Source organism: Leptosomus discolor, chromosome 16 (assembly GCF_034619465.1).
Source record: "Leptosomus discolor isolate bLepDis1 chromosome 16, bLepDis1.hap2, whole genome shotgun sequence".
Classification (NCBI taxonomy): domain Eukaryota; kingdom Metazoa; phylum Chordata; class Aves; order Leptosomiformes; family Leptosomidae; genus Leptosomus; species Leptosomus discolor.
Window position 1 is genome coordinate 5,238,121 of NC_141406.1, and position 24,450 is coordinate 5,262,570.

A 24,450-nucleotide genomic window follows, 5' to 3' on the forward strand; every position below is an offset into this window, starting at 1 on the left:
GTTAATCCATAATATATGAGGGCGTGGATGCAGGGGCAGGAATGGATACCTCCCTACGCACACAGGGATGTGCGTACGGTGTGCTCTTGCCCAGGCTGAGGTACAGTCACCTCCATGGTGATGTCCAGGCCTGTGGCTGCAAGTCTGAGCAGTCGTGAACGTCCCCGAGCTGGCAGATCCCTGCCTTTGTCTCTCCGGCAGCCGCCTCCGAGCGCGGCGGGGCAGGGCGCAGGGCAGGGCCCCCCGCAGCCCCGCGGGGTCCCGCGGGCCCGGCTCCCGCCGCCGGCCCGGGCTGCCCCTTTAAGAGGCCCCAGCGCCGTGTCAGCCGCTGCGCCCGGCGCCTTCGCTTCGCTCCCCTCCCCTTCCGCAGCGCTGCGATTCGGGGCGCCGCCGCCAGAGCCGGGCCGCGCGATGGGCAGCCGCGGGCAGCCGCTGCCCCGCCGCCAGCCGCCGCCGCGCCGAGGGGGCTCCTGCGGGGCCGCGGGGCGCTCGGGCACCGAGGGGTAGCGGCGGAGCTCGCCGCGGGACGCGCCGCCGCCTCGCTGCTCTGCGCGGAGGCTCCGGAGAGCGTGTGCGCCCGGAGGATAGCACAATAGCCGGGAGGAGGAGACAGGGAAAGGGGCAGGGGGAAAGGAGGAGAGAGAAAGAGAAAGCACAACACGGGGGCTGGCGAGGGGAGGACGGAGCGGGGGACTCCTGAGCCTGGCTGCACTGAGGACCGTGCCCAGGACGGCAGCGGCGGCAGGAGGTGGGTGGTGGTGGGCGATATTTGCCTTCCCTCCCCCGCCCTGAGCCTGCTCCTTTGTCCACCCACTTTGAAGTGCTCAGGGATCGCCGGGGTGGGAGCGTTGTTGTTCGCTAGCAAAAGATCAGTCATGCCGGGGAGAGACTAGCGAGTTTACGGGGCGGGGGGGCTGGGGCCGGCAAAAACTGAAGGAGACGAGGAGGAGAGACTGCTCCGAGGATTGCCGTTTGCCTCCCGGTTTCACTGCATGGACCGTGAAAGAGACGCGTTGAGTTGACCCTGCTGGAGCTGTTTCTGCTTCTACATGTGAGATCCGGTTGGTTTATTCTCTCCACCTATCTCTCTCCAGCCTCCTTCCCGTATTCTCCACTTACTCCTGTATGCAAAATGGTGGACCCTGTGGGGTTTGTGGAGGCTTGGAAAGCACAATTTGCAGACTCCGAGCCTCCTAAAATGGAGCTGAAATCTGTGGGAGACATTGAACAGGAGCTGGAGATGTGCAAAGCATCTATTCGGAGACTGGAGATGGAGGTCAACAAGGAGAGGTTCCGCATGATTTACCTGCAGACTCTTCTGGCAAAGGAGAAAAAAAGCTATGATAGACAGAGATGGGGTTTTAAACGTGTTTCTCAGTTGCCTGAAGGGGGTGCAGAGCAGCAGATCCAAGACCTGCATCATCACCAGTCTGCTGACCAAGAGGAATATGAAAAAAGCAAGTCACACCATGGGGAGGAAAAGTTCAAACCCAGGATACCCTCTCTGCGGAAGCTGTCTACCCAGAGTGATGGGTCAGACCTGTCGCCTTTGGACAGCCCCCATCATGGAGAGGGAGAGCAGGACAGGTGTAAGTATTATGGTGAAGAGAAACTGAAGAGAGTGGTAGAAGATACGGAGAATCGGTGCGATACAGATGGCTCTCCTTCAAAACACAGATCGGCTTCCACTCGCAGGCTAGTGGGATCTGCTGAGAAGGAGGCATCATTTGAACCTATTTCTAAGGAGAGAGGGAATAGCACCAGCGTGGCAGCCCTAAGGTCCAATTTTGAGAGGATTAAAAAGGTTAATTCACATTCTTCTGGAGATAACAAGGATGTTGTTGAAAAGCCCTTTTATGTGAACATGGAATATCATCACGAGAAGGGTCTAGTAAAGGTCAACGATAAAGATGTTTCTGATAAAATAAGCTCCCTTGGTAGCCAAGCCATGCAAATGGAACGCAAAAAGTCTTTGCACTCGCTCCCTTCTAACATGGTACCCAGCTTCAGCGAGTTCCAGAGGCCTGCTTACAGGGGAAGGTCCTCCGAGAGCAGCTTTGGCTATGATGGAGAATATGAGGATGCTGAACTGAACCCCAGGTTTCTCAAAGATAATCTGATTAATGCTAATGGCAGCAACCGCTCACCTTGGCAGCCCATGGACTTTCAGCCCTATCAAAGTATCTATGTTGGTGGCATGATGGGGGAAGGAGAAGGGAAAGCACCTATTCTGCGAAATCAGGGCACAACTGACCAGGAAAAACATCTCACGTGGCCCAGGAGATCTTATTCCCCCAGGAGTTTTGAAGACATTGGAGGAGGATATACTCCTGATTGTAGCTCTAATGAGAACCTTACCTCCAGTGAGGAAGACTTCTCCTCAGGGCAGTCCAGCCATGTCTCCCCCAGCCCTACCACTTACCGCATGTATCGGGATAAAAGCCGTTCTCCCTCCCAGAACTCTCAGCAGTCCTTTGACAGTAGCAGTCCACCAACCCCCCAGTCTCAAAAACGGCACAGGCAGCAGCAGGTCATTGTGTCTGAGGCTACTATTGTGGGTGTACGAAAAACAGGACAGATCTGGCCAAGTGATGGAGATTTGCCTTCTGGGAGATGTCACCAGGACAGCTGCTTCCATGGGGATACAGGTGTGTACCAGCTTTTTGTTTAGTCATTTAAATGTATGGAGCAGGAAATAGCATTGTGGAAATGAGTGGGAGAGGTTTTCTGGGTGACCCTGGGTGAATTGCTCTAAGGGGGCAACTGCTTAATGTGAGAGTTTGTGCTTATTTTGTAGTTGTCCTGCTTTAGGAAGGTTCTGCAGAAGTATGTGTCGGGCTGCATTTTAGAAATACGGATTGGATTCCCAGAGGGTTGTTTCAGGCTCCTCTTGAGAGGAACAGTGGAGTCCCATGTTAATCAGTTCTTAAAGTTTCAGTGGAAACACCGAGGTTAAAAGGGGCCAGAGCTGTTCAGCATTCACCACCAGATCATTCCCTCCCTCATATTCTTGCACTGAGGAGCAGCTAAACTCTGCCTCAGGTGGGAGTGTGTGAACATGCTACAACCTGAGGGTTTTGCTGGAGCTTTACCAATAATGATGCTGCTCCCACAATCATATTTTTTCCTGTCTCTCTTAATTGGAGTGCTAGTTTCTTGTTCTCTCTCGTGTCATCCTTCAATTAGAGCTGATTTGAGGTGATTGTGCAACTGTGTTCTTGAAGCTTGCTGCTGTCACTAAGTGAAAGAAGAACTTGGAATATCAGGAAGCCCTGAGGGAGAGCTGTTAATTTAATTTCAGCAGAGTAAAAACTTTTGTTTGGGGAAGAATGGGCAATGCTTGAACCTGTTCTTATGTAAGCCATGCAGGTGTGTATGTGGAGTCACAGTGGATTTATAGTTGGTGGAAGAGGCAAACAGTGAACTATGTTGATTCATGATAGATTTATTGAATGTGTGTGGACATCTGAATCTATTTAGCAAGGCAAGGCACATAATGTAAATAATGTCTTGTGCTAACACTAGTAGTCTCCTGTGAAGTAAATGAAAAACAATCAAATCCAGGAATGAAAGAAACCCCCTCAGTATGATTGTTTTGATAGAATTCTGTAATTCTAAATCTGTGAGTTATCTTGTGGGTTTTCTTTGTCGCTTTGAATCTGTCATTTTAATAAGGGGTTAACATGTTATTTGTCAATGCGACTGAATTCCTGAAGTAGTAGGTGAATTGAAAGGCCTGTTGGAGATGTCACTTTCTCAGGTTGTGTGAGTTCAGTGTATGAGTTTTCGGAAGAGTAACTTTGCTGTAAGGAGATGCCTGGTTTTAGTTTTGGTGCTGATTGGTTTTTGCTAGCAATGCTTTTCGGGGCAACAATGGAGGGAGGGAGAACTCTTCCCTGCCTGTGCCTTCGCCTCACACCACACACACCACCGCCCCCCCAATCCTTACATGCCGTTGAATTTGGAAGGCCGTAATGGATGTTCACTGTACATGAAACCTCAGCACCCTGTCCTCACAGTGACTTCTTCCTTATCGGATTGTATATGCATATGTGTCTTCTATCTGGGACTCCTGCATTCTTGTTTGGTTATATGCAGATGTTTGTATCTTAAGGGTAGTACTTGCAATGCAGGGGGGAGGCTGGATCTTGTGCTGGTTTAAACTGAGCTGCAGCCATCTGTCTCTGCTCCTGTTTACTGATGCTCTTTAGAGGACTGGGAACCCTCCTGGCAGTTGCAATTTTTGCAGAAGGAAACAAAGGGGTAAAAATAACAAAGGTTGATAAAGCTTGAGGATAAATTCAGCTTTCAGAAAGGCGATAGTTTATTTTTATTTTAAATCATTTAGCTGGGATGCAGTGATTAAAAAAAATGGGCTGCTGAGAAGTCGGAACAGTTACAGTTCTTGGTTGCACGGGAAAGCTTTGTGTCTTGTTCCTAAGGATGACCACGCAATTGGAGGGAAGGACAGAATGTAACTGATCCACCTTCTGCTTTCCTCAGCATAGGGGGTAACATGGCATGCTTAGCAGGAACCTTCAGCAGATGGCTAATCATCACTGTCTTGCACATTAGCTGGTGGCAACTTTTTACTTAACCAAAAATGCTTATGCCTTCAGGACTGTGTTTCTGAGTAATTCCTACTGAGCATCACTTTATATGAATTTTCTTTCTTTCCTGATTAGGAAGAATTTTGATCTGAAACCAGCTGGCAGAACTTTTTTCATAAAACAAACAAAAGGCATGAGAGATCACTCGCTGTGTGATTAGCTGGCTGACTACCATTCCCAACTATCATGCAGACTGTTCTCCATCACCATGTGATATGAAAGCACAAATCCAGACAGCTTTTCCTGCACCTGTGGTTCACTCACTGGTTCTGCCAGGCTTCCCTGAAGTTTTGCTTGAACAGAGAATGCAAGTTTGAATCGCAGCAGGTTCTGGCCAGCCTTAATGTTAATTAGCATCAAGTGGGGTTTGTTCAATAGTATTTGGCTTCTTTGTGTATTCAGATTTTTGTATGCTTGCTGGCTTTGCTTTTCATGGCTCTGGCCATAATAATGCTGAATGTGGTGTGGACAGATGCAATGTGAACTTTCTGTCTGGATCTGCCATCCCAGTGCATCTTGAGCTTGGCCAGCAGGCGTGTGCTGTTTTATCCAGATTCTTTCCTGAGTTCACAGTCAAGTGATAATTTCCTACTTATGTATTACAAAAAAGGAGTAGAAGGAGGTCACCTAACTTTCAAGTGAGTGGGATCCAAGCCAGAATTTGAGTCTGGGTTCTTGGAGGTGGGTTATTAAAAACCTTAAATCAGACCAAGGTAGTAGGCTTTCAGGTTTTTTTCCAAGGAGCAGAATGAGAGCTTCAGGGTTGAGATTTGGTAATAACTGTATTTTCTATTAAATGTACCTAATGGAGCCTGGGCAAAGATATTTATGTTAGGATTAATTATGTATCACTAATTTCCTGTAGTGGGAATAGAAAAAAATCACGTCTTAACCTTGCATTAAGCTTGAATATTTTTACTATGATTTTGGAGGAAGAACAAGATTCTGTCTGCTGTTAAACATCAGTTGCAGAGAAGATGCAAGAGAAGCCACCCATTTTGCATTTCTGCTTATAATCAAGGGGAGAGTTGTATAGTGCCGTTAGGCAGTGATGAGGCCTCGTGGTGGCCTCAGTTGGGCCAGTTTTTTAATTAGTTAACTGTTTGTTAATTGGGGAGCACACTGGAGTTGTTGCTTGGCTTCATAAAATCAGTGCATGCTCTCTCGTAGGTGAGCTATCTGCATAACAACATGGAAACTGTCTGGAGCCCACATGGGTAATATTTACCTGCAAAGCCACTTCCTTAAAGGTGCTGCAGTAGTGACATCTGTTCACTTGAAAGGACTTGATAGTGCTCTCCAGAGAGTTCTGCCAGGCTGTCTCTGGAAAGCTACCAACAGCCACAGTGCTCAATATAAGGTCAGTTTGGGGATACATGTACTTTAATGCCATTGGGAGTAAAGTTTTACTTAGTCTAGCCTCTACTAACTGTGAGAGTGTTGTATGTCCCTCTCTGAAGAGCATGGAGTCTTCTCTATATTTTTAGTGAGTTCAGTGTAGACAGAGGAAAGAGCGCTGGAATTTATCTATGCATGTGAACGGCAAGACTCAAAATTCCTCTTATCTCAGCTGAGCAGAAAGCCATTTTAAAGCGCATATGTACTTAGGGCTGTAGATTATTCAGTTTTTGTATGCCTTAAATGTCTGACCAGATAGGCAAGCATCTGAATTTCCTGCTTTTAAGGTAATCCTTGACACTAACTACTTAACTTTAAAGCCCTAAGAAAGCATGCAATATGTCATCATGGAAGGAAATTATTCTGTACCAGTTTCTGCAAGGGTCTGTGCCAGAGTTACTTGCATGTTCTGAGATCTTGGACAAATTTCTTAATTCTGCACTTGTTCAACCCGTTATTGTATTCTGTGGATTTTACAAGATGTAGTTTGAAAAGTCCTTTGCGATGTTTTAGCAATACAAAGACGACTCATGAGGGAACATGCCAGTGCTGTTGCTGCTGTTAAGAAACACAACTTTCCTTTGAGCAGCTGAGGCAGACTTCAGTCCACTGGGTAGTGATTCTTCCTTCTGAGGACCTGAAATGTAGGGACTTTCATAATGTGCAGCTCATTTGAAATTTTAGGGGCTGCTCGCCACAGGTCCTGCTGTCAGTCCATGATGTACGTTCGGTGAAGAATGAGGTTTAAGTTTTCTCTGACACTTGTTTAGTTCGTTTTGCTATTACTTTTTAAACATGTTTTAATCCTTTGCTGTGATGATCAGTGGATTTCCTAGGAGCACTGATGACAAGATGCTTTTTAAATGCCTGCCCCCCCCCCCCCCCCCCCCCTTACTTTCCAGCGATTTAGTGGCTTTTGAGATTATCAAGCTGCTTGTGCTACCACTCCCCTCTTCTTAGTCTGGGGGAGTGGAGAGCTCCCTCTCTGCCCTTTCCCTCAGCTGAGTTTAGTAGAATCTGCAGAGCTTCTGCCTTGTGTCCCCAGTGACTATAGCGGACTCTGTAGTCCTGTTTGTTTTATTCCTTCTTCCACAAACAGTTGCTAACCTTTACCTCAGGCCTATCATAAGTAATGGCATGTAGATAGATCCTATTTTTGCTTTTCTTAGGTTCACCCTAGATCATGGGAGTTTCTCCCACCCCAATGTTCAGCATCTTTTGCAATCACAAAGAACCTGCCTTTGAAATGAGAGCGTAAACCAACCCAGATAGTAGCTGTCTGAAACTGGGAAGCTCTGGAAAGTGTTTATGTTACCTGATCTGTCTGTGTGAAGCTCATTTTTCATGGTCCATGACAGAGATATCAAAGTGGGACTGGTTTTCCTACGGAGTAAGTAGAGAGAGAGCTGTGAATTCTGCAGGTAATGGGTTAGGCAGAAAGCTGATTGTCATCCCTGCGTAATTACCAACAGTTTATAAGCAGTCTCTCTGGCAGTAGAGATGAGTCCACTTTGTGCAGCTGCGTTGCTGCCTGAGGGCCTACCAGGCAGGCAGTGATCTGTGGCTGGGCAGATGAAATATAATACCAATACACCCTTGAAGTTCAGGAGTGCTGTAGGAACTCAAGGCTAGGACCAAGCTGCAACAGAGCCATATGGATATCCATGCAGCATCCATACTGTGATGACCATAGACTAGAATGCTGTTCTGTGTGCCAAAACAACTGGACCTAGATTATTTCAGCATGGTGATTGCACAGAGCCAGGGGCTAGAGCCCTAAAGCATTGCAGTGAGTGCCACACAACAAGATGATAATGCCTTTCATTTGAGCAGGAAAAGTGTAGGGGAGTGGAACCACAATATTAAGTCTGTGGCTCAGTGAGCTGCTCCTGTGGTCCTTGCTGACTCTTCAAAGTACTGGAAAAGCACTGGTTTATGGCCAAAGCAGTTGAACTGACAGATGTATACGAACTGTGCATCCATTCTGCTTCACAGTTGTCAGCCTCGGACCAAATGGTTTCAGAGGAAAAATGCAGAGAGGTTGGTGTTTTGTACAAAATGTTGGTCCTGCCCTGAGAAGTGGCAGGGAGAGTTGGGGGCATCTGTGGCCTCACTGCCTGCCCCAGTGCACCACCTCCTCTAAGATGGAGTCTTCTTTCTAGGTGACTGAAGGAAAATGAAGAGAAAGAAGGAGTAGAAAAACCTGATGTCTTGGTACTTTTTTGCATTGGCTTCCTTTTCTGGATTAGAAAGCTTTTCAGCTGTTTTTCCCTGCAGAACCAAAGGCGAGCAAGGGAGCAAAGAGCTGAGGATGGGGATGAGCAGGATAGATTGGTTAGGGAAGGAACTGGGCTGATGGAGAGAAACTGGTTGCTGTGTGGAGGAATAGGCAAACATGGGGAGAAGATGGGTCTGTCTTTAGATTGGTGTAAGCACTGACCATGGCTAATGAAGTGATTTACTTGTGCATGTAGCTGATGGACTTTAAAGCAGTGAAATACATGGGGAATGAGGTGCTTTGGTCTCCTCTGTTTTCTAATCTCTACCAAAGTAGTTTCACAAATGTGTGGTTTTAACCTTGAAGATTTTCAGTGTTTAGTGTAAGTATACTGACCCTATGTACAGACATCCTGGAGGTGCAAAACTGGAACATTTTACTTTTGATTCTTGCAGTTATGCTCTCTGAAGCTGATATTGAGACAAAGAAAGCTAGGAGTTTACTAATTTGTGGAATTAATTGCTCTACCTTTCCTAAGTGCTTCCATTCATCTGATATCTCTGGTTTGGATATTTGGATAAAATGCTAATTACTGTTCAGTCACTCCTTCGCTGACAGCTTGCTCTCCACTGCTGCTGGAAAGTTTCACTGAGGTGTGAGCAAAGGTAGTAAAATGAGTTGGGCGGAAGGGTGAGTAGGCATCCTGAGTAACAGACTTGGGAAGGGGGAAAAAGTAAGGTTTAATTAGAAAATTTGCTAAACTTTCAAGTGTTTGAATACTAGGAAGCACACTATAGCTAATGATACTGACTCTTAAAAGAAGTGTTGGGGGAGGGTAGGGTGGCTTTTAGTCCAAATTTTGCTTTGCAGGCTATCTGAAAGATGGGCCAGCAAAGGAGACAGAAGCCTGTGAAGTTTTGGGCCCCAGTAATAGCCTAGGAAGAGGTCTCTATCTTCCAGTTCTAGCACGTTTAGGAGTTCACCCTCTAATGCCCTCCCTCTCTCTCCAACCTCTTGGGGATAAACAGTTACTGTGCAGAGGCAAGGGGGACCTGTATTTCAGCTTCAAGGAATTTTGGAGGTCAGTCTATAAAGGTTAATGAGGTGAGACTTAGCAAGCTGTTTGAGGAGAATTGCTCCGTTTCAATTACCATAGGGAAGCATATTGCTGTTCAGGAAAATCAGACTGCTGATTGGAGACACAGCTTATCTAGAGCTTGCTTTCCCCCAGAGGAACCAAGACTAGCAAGTTTTTTTTTTGACTGTCTCCTCTTTGATTTGTTCTGCCCAGTCAGATAAGCACGAAAAGAATAATAAGGACCCGATCCTGTTCTTTCCCTGGTGAAATACCATTGACTTTAGTAATCTCTTGCTGGCACATGTAGGAAAAGAAATGGTGTTCTGGTACCGGTTGAATGGCAACTTGGCTGTGCAGATAGAAGGGTAGACTGCAAGTGACAACAGAAGTGCTGGCATGGATTAGTTTGGGTGAACTGCACGTGAATGAAGTGCTTCCAAAACAATTTGAGTGTCTTAAGTTACAAAGCAGGTTGGCCAGCTCACTGGTAACAAAGTAGATTGCTTTCCTGATCATATCTTTTAAATTACATAAACTGTAAGTAAATCCTTGAATGTTGGTCTGTCTTGCTGCTGAGGCAGTTTTACAAATCTGTAACTTCTCTAAACTTGTTTTGAGTTGTACTGTATGTGTTTTAAACAGTCAAACTGTCCCGCATAGGACCAGCATATTGTATTTCTGTCACAAAATCTGATTGCGGTTTACAAATCTTCCTGTTAACTGAAATAACAAAAGCAAGTCTCTCTTTTGTCTTCTTCCCAGCTGCCAAAATGAGATCTCTCAGACCCTTTCTTAACCAGGTTACGGCTGATGTAGTAATCAGATTATTGCAAATGTAATTGGAATCTCTGTTTCAGAGAAAGCTCTGCCCAAATGTGGCAGCTGGAGCTGAGTTAGTTGCTCATGGCTACTTGAATACATGAGGAGTATGTGTGTGAGAATCCACAATGACTGCCCTGTAGGAAGAGTGAATTAGTAAAGTTCAGTCTGTGGGTTTATACTACTGAATTGTGCCTGTTGGTATTGCAAGCCTTTTGTCTGGCTGTTATCTTCTGTTATTTTGTTATTTGCAGTCATTTCACCAATCCTTGTTGCTTCTGGGTTTGGGTTTGGTTTTTTTTTTGCGTTTTGTGGAGGGAGGAATTCTTTTCTAGGGAGAATAAATCCACAACATTTTATCCAATAAATCCACAACCTTTTTTCTTTTAAAAATAATATGTAAAAAAAAAAAAAAAATCCCTATCCTCTTTTGGAACTTCTGCACAGGTTAGGTCTCACTCTTAAGTATCCAGAAGCCCGAAATTGCTTGCAGATTGGTCTGTGACAACAGGATAGGAACAACTGTAGCAGGCTGCTGTGGATCCCGCAATATTATCTGAAATCTAAGAAGCCAGCTTTTGCAGTAGGTACTTAATAGGGAGCAACTCATGTGTTTGGACTAGGCAGCTCCTTTGTGTTTGTGACCTGTCCTTGATGTGTGAAGTGTACTGTGCAGCCTTGGCTCACTATGTCTGTTTACTTCTTCTTAAGGACTTTAGAATATTCTATGCTCAACACTGAAATCACTGAAATGCAGCTACTTCTCTGATGGGATATGTGCCAGCTATTATGTTACCAGAAATTATATACTCCCTTGGCTGCAAAGCTAGGTGAGGAGTGCCCATTTTGAACCCACAATATGGGTGAGGCTGGAGCAGGCTCTGGTTGTTAGGGTAGTTTAAAAAAAAAAAAAAACTACCACACAAAAAGCCACAAAAACCCAACAAAACCCTCGGTTACCTACAGTCACATCTGTGTGTTGTTTTTGTTTTTTTGTTTTGTTTTTAAATGGGCCAGCAGCTTCCTAGAATAATCTGTTGTGAAGAAAAATACCTCATTCCCTGGAGCATCAGGCTTCAAATGCGTCTGGGCTGCTAAAAAGTAAATGTGATTGGTCTGTTGTCACTAGGGAGGTGTAACGTACAAACACAGAACTGTATCTGCTGCAGCTTACAATTACATAGCACAGTATGATTTTGCCCAGGAAGATAGTAATGGCCTGTCAGCCTGGCTGGACTCAGGGCTTCCCAAAAGAGATTAGGTTATGGTGCTTAGTATGAGCCAAGGCACAGAAAAGCAGGTTTCTGTGATTGTTAGCATCCATCTGCCTCAGTTCATAGCAATCTTAATTTTTGCTTCCTGCTAACCTATCTCTATTTCTGAATTTTTTTATAATGGTCAGCGCTGACGTTACCACATGAAGTTTCAGAAAACAATATGCTGAGAAAGTGAGTTGATCACTTTTGGAAGACTTCTGTGTGTTTCCCCCCATCCTTGCCCTTCACCTTCTGCAGACTGTCCCCTCTGTTTGAATCCTCCTAGGTTGAATGGTTGAGTGTGGGAGTTCCCTTCCCTTCCCTGGGTGTCTTGTACCCTTTTGCTTTACATGCTCCTGAGGTGATCATTGGACCTCTCAGTCTGGTAGGGATGAAATCACCATCATCACTCTAAGAAAACACAGTGATGTCTCAATCTGGCAATGTTCTATCATTGTTTTTGAGGAAATTGTGATGTTTGGATGAATATATTTGTCTTTGCTAATTGTACTAATTACTTGAATTTGTGGATTAGCCAGCAGAGGACATCCTGTTGTGAGCAGTTCTTCTGCCTCAGCTTAATTGTGGTGGATACCAAGCCCAGTGCTTAGCTGTGATTAAAGATGCCTCTTGTATAGCCTGCACCACATCAGTGAGTACAGTGAAGAACAGCACATTTTACAGTCTGTTCCTTGTTTTACTTTTCTTGTTTCTCTTTAATAAAAAGCCAATGAGTGAAACCTGAATTGTGAGACTTTTTTTTCCTCTTTGCAAGCTGTAGTCTTGATGAAAATACTTTCTTCAGCCTTAGGACATACAGCACTTCTCTAGACTAATATTGACCATCCATATGGCATAGATGGATATCAGGAAGAGTGCTTTAGCCAATTCCAGAGTATTGTCTCAAAGGTGCTCTTGACTTCCTGACTTGCTGGTCTCTAACCCCACATAAGTATGCTCCTCAAAGACCTTCAAGAGCTGCTTCTAACTATGTCAGAAGACTAGGACACTAAGGAATATGTTGGGGCTAACAATCACCTGAGTAATTGTTTGAGTGAACCTGTTGTTCAGCCTCTTCTCCACAAGCTTCTTTCCTAAGGAACTTACCCATAGGAATGAAGTATGCTGTGAATCATGTAACTAGTTTGGGTGCTCCATGGTCTGCTGTTACCCTCTTTCATAGGAGACCTGTGACTGTAATGAGACCACAAGGCAGATGTTGCTAACAGAATTGCATGGTGAGCGTGTATCTCAAGAGATGGAGAGGTCTGGTGTGGGAGAAAGGTGACTACGTGTTTAGTCCTCAAGTAGCTTCAGAAGAGTCAGCCTGTGCTCACGTCAACAGGGAGCCTGGGAACCGCTTGCTATCTTACACTTATGCAACAGTTCAGTTGTTTTCAGCACAGGGGCCTTTGGCAGACCCGACTGATGGTCTCCATGCTCTTTTCTGATGATCAGGGTAGAGAAAATTCTCTGGTTTTCCTTTGGCATTTCATGTGGAGTGTTGAGCTACAGGCCTGGCTGCCTTCTTGAATTTTTCTGTACAGAATGACAGTTGTGAGAGGCTGATTGCAATTTTGAGATTGTTTACATGGTCTGATGCTCTTGTCATTCACATGAGGGCTGGGTTCTGCTTCAAGTGAGTGTAGGAGCTCTCATATCTTATGAATTTAGATCAGGGCATATTGAAGAAAATGATTTCTGCTTTCCTGTATTCCTAAGTGGTGTTTGAACACATAACCCAGAAAATGCAGAACTCTCATTGCAGCCATTTGGAGAGGCACTTCCTCAATTTGGTTTGCTGAATTTCTTGAAGGTGCCTTTCCTTTTGCAGTTGTTGAGAAACCACACTGCTTTGTATAGAAGTATATACATCACTTTGACCCTAATCCGCATTGATTTTACAACTTGTGTATTCACAGAGTGAAGTAACTTTATATTAGTAAACTGACAGCCGAAGTAAACTAAAGATTTGGACCTACTGGAGTACTGGTTGCCATGAAACCATATCAGAAACTTGAGGTTGATGTAGATCCCTCTCTACTTCAGTATTAGGGAAGAGAAGAGGATCTCACTTTTACTTCAGTAGTAGCACGTGTCCATCTTGCCAGGGGTGGGAGTCGGCAGCACCCTGGAGCAGAGCTGTAGCATCTGTAAGTCTTGGGAGGAGACAGTGTTAAGGTGACATGTAAGCCAGGAAGATGTAGGAGAGAGAAGGTCCTGTTGCAGCCTCCATTTCAGAGTGAGGGGTACATCTCAGCCAGTCTCATCTCAACAGAGTTTTAGTAGATGATTGATAGTATCACGATGTTTCTTTTAGATTCCCCACTATTACCTTGAGAGGTCCATGACGGTGTCTAATTTGACATTGATTTTAAGTTTATACTGCTGTCTGTGTTCAGTGTCTCTCACCACTGAAAAATTCTGCATTGTACTGAAAAGTTCCACCAGGGAGGTGAATGGGTGAGATAATGCTGACCCCAGCAAAGGAGAAAATCTAGCACTGCCTAAGGTAAATAAAGAACTGGCTATGCCTAGAAGCAGCAGGTGTCTGTACCTTGCCGTGGAGGCTATGCAGGTATTGGTGCACCAAACTCAGCCTCAGAGGGAGTCTCTTGAGTATATCCAGGGGAGTGGGGCCCTGAAGGACACCTCCAGTAAAATCCAGCTGGTAACGTGGTAAGAATATGAATTCTTACCATGCGGTCACAGGGCTGAAGTCAACTTGCCATTACGAGAGTTTTCCTATATTGCTAAAAGGGTCAGGGTTATCATCAGGAAAAAAAAATATCCTAATGGAAAAGAGGTATAATTTGGAATAACTAGCAAGGGAGGAATGAGAGAGAATAAATTTTGATTTACATAGGGTTTTTTTTTTTTCTTGGATTATTGTTATTGTTTCATTTAACAGTTGGACACACCAATGGCTACTTTTGAGGGCTGTAACAGTATCTCAGGAAAGACTTGATCCAGGACATGCTGTTGTCAGGGGATTTCTAGTGGCTGTTTTGCTGTGACTGAAGCTCCACAGCACTAGCTGTATGTTTCTAACTACTGGATCAGAATTTCCTATAACATATCTTGATTTTGAGGTGTGGGCTTGATCTGTGACTTCAAAAGAGCTGATGGGGTTTTCACTGGCCTAGGTTATCAATGTTTTAAAACTTACATGCGTGCAGCTTATGCTGTCCAGTTTCAGTAGCAGTACTGCAGATGTGATTGGGAGCTGTCTGTGAGCTGTACTGGGCAGGCAGTTCAAAACCATAATTCTGTTTTAAAATTTCTCTTACCTTTTGGAGAACTGTGTTAGCTGTCCATATGCACCTGCAGTGCCTCCTGGATGGGTACTATGGAAACTGTAATGCAGTTTGGAAAGCATTTTTACTTTATTTAATAATTCTTTTAGCACCACTCTTCCTCTGCTGTCTTAAGAGGCAAAAAGCCAAGAAAAAGTGATAAAATAGTGTTTACATCAAAACATCAAATATGCTTTTTTTTCAGTTTGTCTAGTCCTCTGAGGTAGGACTGTGTCAAAATGAATTTTGATTAGGTAGGTTTTTTTTCAGTATGTATGGAGAGAAAAATACGTTTTTAGAGTATCTGAGAACAGAAGAAGATGCTTTCCTTTCAGCTGGGCGATCATCTGCAACAAACTTAAGTTCTCTTACACCATGGTGTGATCTTAGCTGTCTGAATGTCCCTGACCTGTCATGTTTGTGTTCAGCAAACATGCCCTAGCCCTGACCTTGACTACCCCAAATTTATTCAGGCTTGAGCACTGACCTATACATAATTTGTTGTGGTCTCACCGTCTGGTCAAACTAAAATACATTCTAATGTGATCTAAGCTCTGCTTTGTTTTGTGCTCGATATGTAGAAGTAATAACATTTGTACTGCAGGTAAAGGATTATGCATCTTTCCACAGTCAGTGCCTGTCCTCCGTTTCAGTACTTGTATGAAATCTCAGTATCACTGCTTAAAGCAAGGAAGAAGACTTGATTATCTGTCGTGTAAATGTGTTCTGAATATATGTGTGCACAGAAAAATCTGAAGAGGAAGAATTTTTGAACTTAAATCTTTTATTCTGTGTTTAAGTGTTTCAGCCTGGTTTCAATGTATGTGCAAGTCTGCACTGATGCAAAGGTACAAGCACCCTTATAAAGTTCCACCTAAACTTTGTAACGAGCTTTTTCTCATAATTAGATCAATAGCTGGTTAAGGAAACATTCTGATGCTAAAACTGTTTTTCCCGTTAATGGGCACTTGCCATGTAGGGCTGATGCACATTGCAAATAGGCTTGCTAATAGTACTTGATAGTTGGTTGTTTTCTGGTTCTGGGGTTTTTTTTTGTAAGGAAATCAGATTTTTTCAAACACGTGTAAAGAATGAAAAGTGAACTTTAACAGAACAGCCTTGGGTTTATAACAAGCTTTTATCTTAAATAATGATTTGCATAAATAAATTTCCAAGTGTTTTAAAGAGGAAGTATGTAGCTCAATCTTTTGAGATGCTGAAGCTCAGGCTTCTAGCTGAACTTTGGTGAGCCCTAGTGTCCTTGAATTCAATTTAGCGTGTTTCTCCTGGACCATACTTATAGCTGGAAACTGGATTAACTTTCCTCTATATGTATGTGTTTAGAAATGAGTTTATATCCATATATAATTTTTAAAGGAAAATACTGTAAAAAAGGAAAAATGAGACACAACAAAACCCCCCTCAATTCTGTTGCTAGAGGCTTGCCCTTTCACTGATTTCTACAATTCATATACTTTCTTCTGCTGTTTCTTTCTTTCTTTTTAATTCCGTGTTCCTATTAATTCATTCAGTTTCCCTGCTAAATAATTAAGTTCAAAGTGTAGGTTGCATTTGCCCACCTATGGCTGTGATTCGTTCTGCTTATGTGTTGATCATGATTTTTTTCTCCTTTTTACTTTTGGGGGTTTTTTTGTTTATTTCTTTAAAATTTGAAGCAAGGGCTGCCCTGTCTTACAACATGTATTTGTATATTTCTTACAGTATTTTCATATTATGCCCCTTGAGGCTACGTCTTGATTTAAATTGTCTTTGGTGATAATGCTTCGTGCTGTGGCATGCTGCCCTGTCAGTTGTGCCAACAAATACTCGTTTGTAGGTTCACGCTGAGAACTGGATCAGGGAATTTATCTGTGGGGATTTTTTTGGTTTTGTTCCAAGCCAGAACCAAACAAAATCACAAAACTCCCCAAACCAAAACAGAACCCCCTTCTAACCATGGATCCCATCCATTCTCCCCACAAATGTTTGTGTTGGAGGGGAGAAAGCATAATGCCACGAAAGACAACGTATGATTAAACCCCTAGTCTGTTGGGACTCTGAGGTTGTTAATTCAAATAACAACGGGAACATTAATGCTGAGAAATTGTGTTTAACTTGAGCAATTTCACTTCTGATTAGCCAGCTGCTTTGGGATTTCAGGAAGAGGTCTGGAGTATCCTTTGCTCAGAGTACCTCTTCGCTGGTCAGATGCTTTGTTTCTGCTATTGGGGGCAGGGGGAGAAAAGGCAGCCTAAGGGCTTGCTGATGTTTGAAACAGTCTGTTTTGTAGAATAAATTCCAATCGAATGCTAGGACTGGAAATGGAGGAAAAGGTATATTTACAGTCAGTATTGTTTGTGAGACAGACCAGATGACAACCTAGTCCATGTGACTGACTCCCCTTTCAGTTGCCTATCTAAGTACTTCATGGTTTTAGTTATTACATCAGCAAATACATTGACTGTCTATGGCCAGGAGAAAATGGAGAAGGTGCAACTATTCCTTTTTATTCAGATTAAAAAGAAGTCTCTAGCTTCTGCTAAAAGATTGTTTAGGTCCTAAATCATCCGGAAGGAGGACCATATGGATGTCAGGTCAGCCCATCTTTTAGAGGACAGTGGGTCACCTGAAGTAACTAGCGTTTGGTTTCTGGGAGTGTATGTATGGAGTGTTCAGTAATAAGATTTCATGTTATTTTTTATGATGTAATTACTGTAATGAGACATCTGCAATATTACATCTTACAACTATGTAGTATGTGAATATTTTCCCTTGATGAGTGTTTTCGATGAAGGGGAGTTTGAGATGTTATTGCTAGACCTTCTTGCACTTGTTTGCTTTGAAATAAAAAATTGTCCTGGCCTAGTAGTGCAACTAAGACTTGTGTCAAATAGCCTGATTTGCTTAAACAGCTTAGTCTAGAACAAGGAGGGGGCAAAGGTCATGAGGAGAAAATACAGGTAGTTTACAGGATTGAAACATCTTTACAGTTTCTCTTTTCAATTTTATTTAGGATGTTTACTTGACTTCCAGATAAGACTTCTATTTTTACCTGTGACGGTTGGGCTTTGCACTGATTTGTGAGCTCTTGTGACTTAACCTTGCTGAATTCCTCTCTGTATAGCAGCCAGGTGCTAGATTTCTGGCTTCCAGCTTCTTTTTCTTTCTGTTCCTGTTCAGTCCACAAACATGGAAAAAAAATGCCCCACCCTGCTGACTCATTGTGCCCAGAGCACTCCCTATATTCCTGAAATAGGATTAATATCTGAGGCAGTTTGAACAACTCAAGAGAGATGGGTCTGGTTCTCTTCTGCCGAACCTCTTATTAAAATAGCTGGTTTCTTCTCTTAGGCCCGTGAATCTTGTCTACGTGCTCTACCAGGCCCCAGCCTGAAGGTGATTTCCTTATCTCGTATTCATTTAAAGGGCTTTTGCAATAAATACAGTTGGTTGTAGAAACCAAGTAGTATGTAGAATAATCCTTTTAACAGGTTTATTCTGATACTCTATTGGGTATTTAAGTGGATTTAACTGCATCGTTTAATATGTCCTTGAAGATGGTTCCAAATTAAACCTGCTGCTGTCAAATTCTGTCATATCTCTGTATGCATACCGAGTGTGCCTGGGAGATGTCGGGCAGTGCCGTAGGCAGTGGGGAGGGGTTGCTATTTAAAGGGGAAAACTAGGAGTAGCAAACCAGTTACACTGTTTACCATCGTGCTGTCTACAACTTGGTCTCTCAGATAATACTCAAAGCCTAGTTGTTCTGCAAGGACTCAGTTAATTCCCTGTTACAAGAGCAAACTCATGTGCTTCTTGCCTGTTCTTCTCTTCTCCACCTTACACAGTATGCAGTTGTCTAGTGGCTCACCCCAGGGGCAGCTGTGCTACTGTAGGTATCCCTTTAGCTTATTTTGCTTTGGGATCAAAGGATTGTGTGAAGGCAAATGTCAATTATTAATTCTTGGTTTTAAAAATACACAAAGTGACACACTTTTTCTCTTTGATTGCAGTAAACAGCAGTCTGCTTCTTCCTGTCAGCATACTGTGCAGCCCTGTTGTAATGTCTCAGGTTTTGAGTTCTTGCAAACAAGTGCATCCTGCAAAGGGCCATATTTGGCAGTGAAATAGTCAGTAAAATGCCTGGAAAAGAACGTTACAACCTTGAGCACAGCCCTTTGGAATGTAGCAGGTTCCTGATAAGGCAAAAATTGGGTGGGTGAACGTTTTTCAGAGAAGGCGGCCTGTAGAAAGGAATAGTGTTTAAGATGTTGGGAGTCCTGTGTTTAAAAAAAAATCTTGGTTTTTGTTTTGTGTATATTGAAATACAGTTTTAATGATATTAAAGTCTGTGTGAAACTTATGAGTAGAGTCCATTATTTACTTTTAAAAGGATAACTTCCTTTCTGACGCTACAAAGTACTGTTTTGGAGGTTGGCTTAAAAAAAAAAGCGTGTAAGGATCATATGTCTGTCTAGGGAGTGGGGAGGAGAAAATTCAGTCTAAGATTTTCTGCACAGAAGAGGGAGGATACACACTATTAGAACTGGATTTTTCTTTCCAAGTCTTTTCTTGTGCCGTTGTAATGATATGAGCTTCTCTGCAGGTGTTTTGGAAACATGGATAAATTCAACTATCAATAACCTGTTCATCCAGGGAAACTGAGGCTCTGATAATTCCAGCTAAGGCATTCAAGATCATCTACAGATAGGTCTGGGATCTTGACCCTGAACTTTTGTTCTTAGTTCTAGAACTTAACCTCAAAGACAGTCTCTACTACACATATCTCATCTGTGAAGTGGTAACATCGATGTTAAATAAGCTTTATCCTGGCTCATCTCTGTCTGTGGTGGTTGGATAAGTGTGGTTTAACCTTTGTTGTTTTCACCAGTTCTGCTAGAGCCCTACAGTGGATAGGGCCTAAAGGGAAAAGCTGGTTAAATCCACATAACCATCTTGTCTTTCCATTATTACTGCCTATTTTTGGCTTGTTCCACAGTTACTTGAATGATAAAGAACTATACTGGTGACCACAGCTTCTTTTATGTAACCAACTAAACAGCTATTTTTTAATTACTAGTGCATGTAAATGGATTGAAGCTATGATGTAGTTTGTGTCTCATTACCAGACTCCTTACTAGGAAGCACGTCTGTCTTTGTCTTTCTCTCCCAATGTTTCTATGGCACCTAGCACAGTGGAATCCAGGGTTTTGGCTTTTCTTCACTTACTACAATGCAAGCAACACTTCTTTTTGCCTGTAACTGTTGTTAATTGAATGCTATTTTGCAATACAGAAATTATGCGGCAGGAGAATATTTCAGGGAAGTCCAGTCTATTCGCCCCCTGAGTTTGCTTAGGAAATCAACCCAGCCTCTAGCTGGCAATGATAAAGGAGACTGGAATTAAAAAAAAATCCAGTTTTCCTGTGCCACAGGATTGACTTCTAGACTAACCGGCTTTTCTTATTTACATTTTTCCAAAGGCAGATCTGTATGTTGGGTTTTTTTGGGGGGTGTAGTTTGATGTTTGGTTTGGTTTGGGGGTTTTTTGTGCATGTGTGGTGTCTATTTTTTGACTGCTTGGAAAGGTGCATTTACAGTAAAGGTCATTTGTGTTTCAGATTGACTTACTAACCAGTAAGTTCCTGCCAGAACTGTACTTTCCCTAATTTTTAAAGCCTTCCAGGTAGGTCTTATTAACATTCTATTGCAAGATCAGTGAGAGAAGCTGGTGTACTTACTCAGCAAAGGAATGCAACTGTATTGTGACTGTGGTATACTAGCAAAGCCTAGAAACTTTTGGTGTCTTCCTTGCAGCAGCTTTGCCCAGGTTTTCACTGTCTGCTGGTCTGTTTATACTCTTTATACCTGTTTTGTTTTGTGGTTTTTTTTTTCCCTATTATTATTCCCAAAGCTCCTTTACTGGGCACTCTACTTGTTCTGCCTTTTAAGGAGAACTTTAAAATCTTAATTTGCTAATGCTCTGAATCAGCAGCTGCCTAAACTAGTCTTTGTGGTGAGTCTGTTTACACTAGTATCAAGAAATAAGGTGATGCTGTTCAAAGGAAAAAAAAAAAAACCCAGGCCTCAGGGGATGTATCATCTGAGTGGAACAGTACCTACACAGCTCTCTTGACTTTCTTGTGAATAACCCTGCAGCGTTAAGCCTTCCTGTGTACACACCACCTGTTATTCATCATAGGCTTTTAATCATCGAGTACAGTCTGATGCGCAGGCATCAGCGTGATAGACTTCCACAGTGGCACAGTTTGTTAGAGAGGACTAGACTCGTATCTTGAGCTAGTGTTAGTAGGATTCCTGCCTTTCCTAGTGCCATGGAAGGGAGAATTTGATTTCTGCATTGGGAAATTGCTTTTATCTTCAGGGTTGTTCTCCCTTTCGCCCACCTGTGCAATCTGAGCTGCCAGATACTGAGTGTAGGATCTCCTGATCCTTTGCTGTGATCTTAGTTGCTTTTTTTTTTTAGCCACTGAGATATGTTCATTTTTGCAGTCCCATAAAGTTAAGATTACTTCTGCCCCGTGCCTGGAAGCAGAAACGTTACCTTCCTCAGAAGTGGCTGCAGTCGTCTCAGATGCTGACTTCCCTCCTTGTTGACAGTTTTTGATTGTGGTGTTTTTCTCCCTTCTCAGAGCCCTTTACCGTTCTAGTCTCTCCTGGTCTCCTGTCTGTACGTGCCATCCGTGGTTCAACTTCACATGTGATTAGTTTCCTCTTTGGTGTTGATCGCTGTATCCTTAGCCTAATTAAACCCTAATTGCTTTCTGATACCTGGGTAAGAATCCTTTCAGTGTATGATTTGCTGCTGCATGAATACAGACTCACTCATCAGACTGGCTTAGCCGTATAATTGAGCTATACCCTCAGCTGTCTTCAAAAACCAAATGCATTTTATTTGTGAGTCTTTGTGTCTCTGTCTCAACATTTTGCTTTTTAGTCTCTCCTTTCCCTCTATCCCCAGCATCATCTGCTGCTTGTACAATGCATCATCACCTTTGGGGCAGCCCTGCAATGTGACTGTGAGGGAGGAGGGCGGGAAGGTTGCAACTGTGGCAACAGCCTTGGGCAAGTTGTGCATCATGTGAATAGGAGCCTGTGACCTGTTGAAGGGGGCTAATGGACTTGGCGGGGATGCTTCTAGCTCCGCTTGTGCTAAAATGGTTATTGTTTATCCTTCATAGATAGTGTATGTGTTTGAGAGTCTCAGGTGACTGACAGGAGTCAGGCTATCGTAAAGAAGAATGTATGAAGGGAGAGCAAATAGCTTGAGATACCTGAAAAGGTGTTAAAACGGTAAACCCGCCCTTTATCTACTCAAAGCCAGTTGTTCTGTTACCCTTAACCTTTGATACCCTATGTGTTTATTGTTCCCAGGGGTCATTGTACTTCCCCAAGTTGCAGAAAAGCTGCAGCTGTACTGAGTAGCAGTATAGTTGTAGCAACTATACTGCAGCTGAGTTACTAAGTGCAGCCTTCATCAAGGTTTGTGAGATTGCTGCCAGGGAATGCATAAGCAAAGGCTTAAGGGAAGGGCAGTAGTTCTGGGGATTGTGTCTTTCTAAACTGTTACCAGGACATTTTTTTTACCTCCTTTTTTTCTGACTACATTTTCCTGAAAATTGTGCATCCAGCACTGAGGTGTCTGCAAATCAACAGCATTACAAGAAAGAGTATCTGTGTTATATTGCTCTGCTTTCATCTCTGAAAACTGCTGTGGCACAATTTCTAGCTACAAGATACAGGCAGGGGTTTTCCAGAACAAGTTGTTCATAATCCAAAATGGACTATCCAGAGGGAGGGTAGGTAGCTGTCACAAACTAGGATGAATAGGTTGCCTGTCTGATCCATCCTGATGTCAGAATCTGGGTATATGCTGGGGGATAAGCCATATTTACATAACATTACGGAGGGTGTGAGAGAGAGAGGTGAGGTTGGGGCGAGGGGAGAGGTGACATTTAATCCCTTGCTTGCTGAACTGTAAAGGTTTGCTTTGTGTTGGTCTGCTCCCCTGCACTGCCCCTCTGTTTTAATGGCTGTGATGAATGACAAATGGAGGTAGAGCAGTAAAAACAGGAAACATAATCCCTCAAAACGAACTGGTGGGAAAGGGAGGGAAGAACTGTAAATAAAGGACCCCCTGCTTTCATGGGGCAGGCCTACATTGCAGCTAGTGGCTTGTCAAGGAGAAGTAACCTCTTCTTTGAGGTTACTAGGGATTGTCTTGAACTGGTAGGGAGAGGAAGGCCAAAAAGTAGGGGAGCTGTGGTCTGCCCTATGTTGTTTTTGTTGTTTGGTTTTGTTTCTTTTTTAAAAGAAGGTTTAGAACCACCGGTCTTACCTTGACTACAGTGTGAGCTTTGGATGAGATGTCATTGATATTCACGTGTTGTTTATAGGCTGCAGAGGTCCTCAGTTTTCTCTGGCTGTGAGAAGTGAGCATTGCGTCTGTATTGTCATTCAGTCATTTGAGAGCTGAAGGGGTGGAGGAGAGATGACTGCAGTAGCTATATCTGCGTAGAGACAGAGCCATTTAGAGCAGTTAGAAGCTGCTCAGCAGGAGCTGTTTTGCCTTGAACTACTTTTCTCACTTTGCTACCTCTGGACCCTGCTCATTGATTCCTACTACGTTAAAGGGGATGGGAGATTGACAGTTCTGTTGCACACCAGCAGAGTTACTGTTTGCGGAGGAGTGGACAGAAAGAGTTATGATGGACACAGCAAAAGCCTCTCTGCCTCTGGAGCATTTTAGGAGGCATCACATTGCTGGTTGGCAAGGTTGAAGGCTCAAGGTTACCACAAACTCAATAAAGGATGCCAGGCAGAGAGAGACAACCTTGTAATTACTTTCAAGCCGTAGCTTTCAGTGGATGTTGGATGGAGTATCTTATTGGGAAGTTCTTGAAATTGAATGAAAATGAAAAGCCATAAAGGGGAATCTGTAGACCCCTCTTACGCCATCCATGAATAGCAGGTGCTTAGATGAGCAGCTCTTGGAGCAGTGAAGCCTGCTTAGCCAGGACTGGTAAATAACATGCTTCTAAAGCACGCTCCAATCCAGCCTTCCTCAGCTCCTGTCTACTGATCATCTCACTGGGGATGGCAGAAGGCAATTTGTCTTCTGACTGCACAGTCCTGTTGCACTGTAGTACAAGAAAGACTGGATTGAATGGGATTGCTTTAGTATGGCATGGTACAGTGGAAAGTGGGACTGTTGAGAGGGAATGTGTTTTGCCTCTATGCACTTCTATCATCTCATGGAAGATGGAGATGATGATTTCCCTTGTAAATTGGTTTGAACTTTAGTTAATGCAAAGGGAGACCAAATCCATGCCAGAACTGCCTGTGGGTGTGTCTGAACTCCACCCCATGGCAGCCCTTGTCATTAGGAATGGCCCACAGCACTACAGAGCTCTGGCTGGGTTCGCTTGTTCCAGTTAACTTTGGTTTGGATGCCTTTCCTGAAGCATGCTGGGTATGGCGCTTTTTTGTGTTAAATCTACATGGATAAGGGAGCTCCAGCAGCTGTATAGTATCTCCTCTGTAATAAATGGGGGGAGAAAATAAGTTCTATGGATTGGTACTTTGAGCCTTTCATTCCAAAACGGAGCCTGTGTTACTGGAAGAAGTGGCGTCGTCCCTGTGCGCATGAACTGCTAGGTGGAGTTTGGTGGTTGCGTGGAATGTGGCAGTGACTTGCATGCTGCAGAGTCTGGGCTCGACAAAGTGATACAAGAAGGGTAGGTGAAAACTCGAT

General features: G+C 43.6%; 1 protein-coding gene across 1 annotated transcript in view; it reads left to right on the forward strand.

Moving 5' to 3' along the window:
- The first annotated feature begins 1,132 nt into the window (after nucleotides 1–1,132).
- BCR (BCR activator of RhoGEF and GTPase) overlaps nucleotides 1,133–24,450 on the forward strand; it is a 98,603-nt gene continuing 75,285 nt past the window's right edge. The window contains exon 1 of the mRNA XM_009961403.2: nucleotides 1,133–2,648. Within this exon, the coding sequence (XP_009959705.1) occupies nucleotides 1,133–2,648 (1,516 nt within the window). The remainder of the gene's footprint in view (nucleotides 2,649–24,450) is intronic.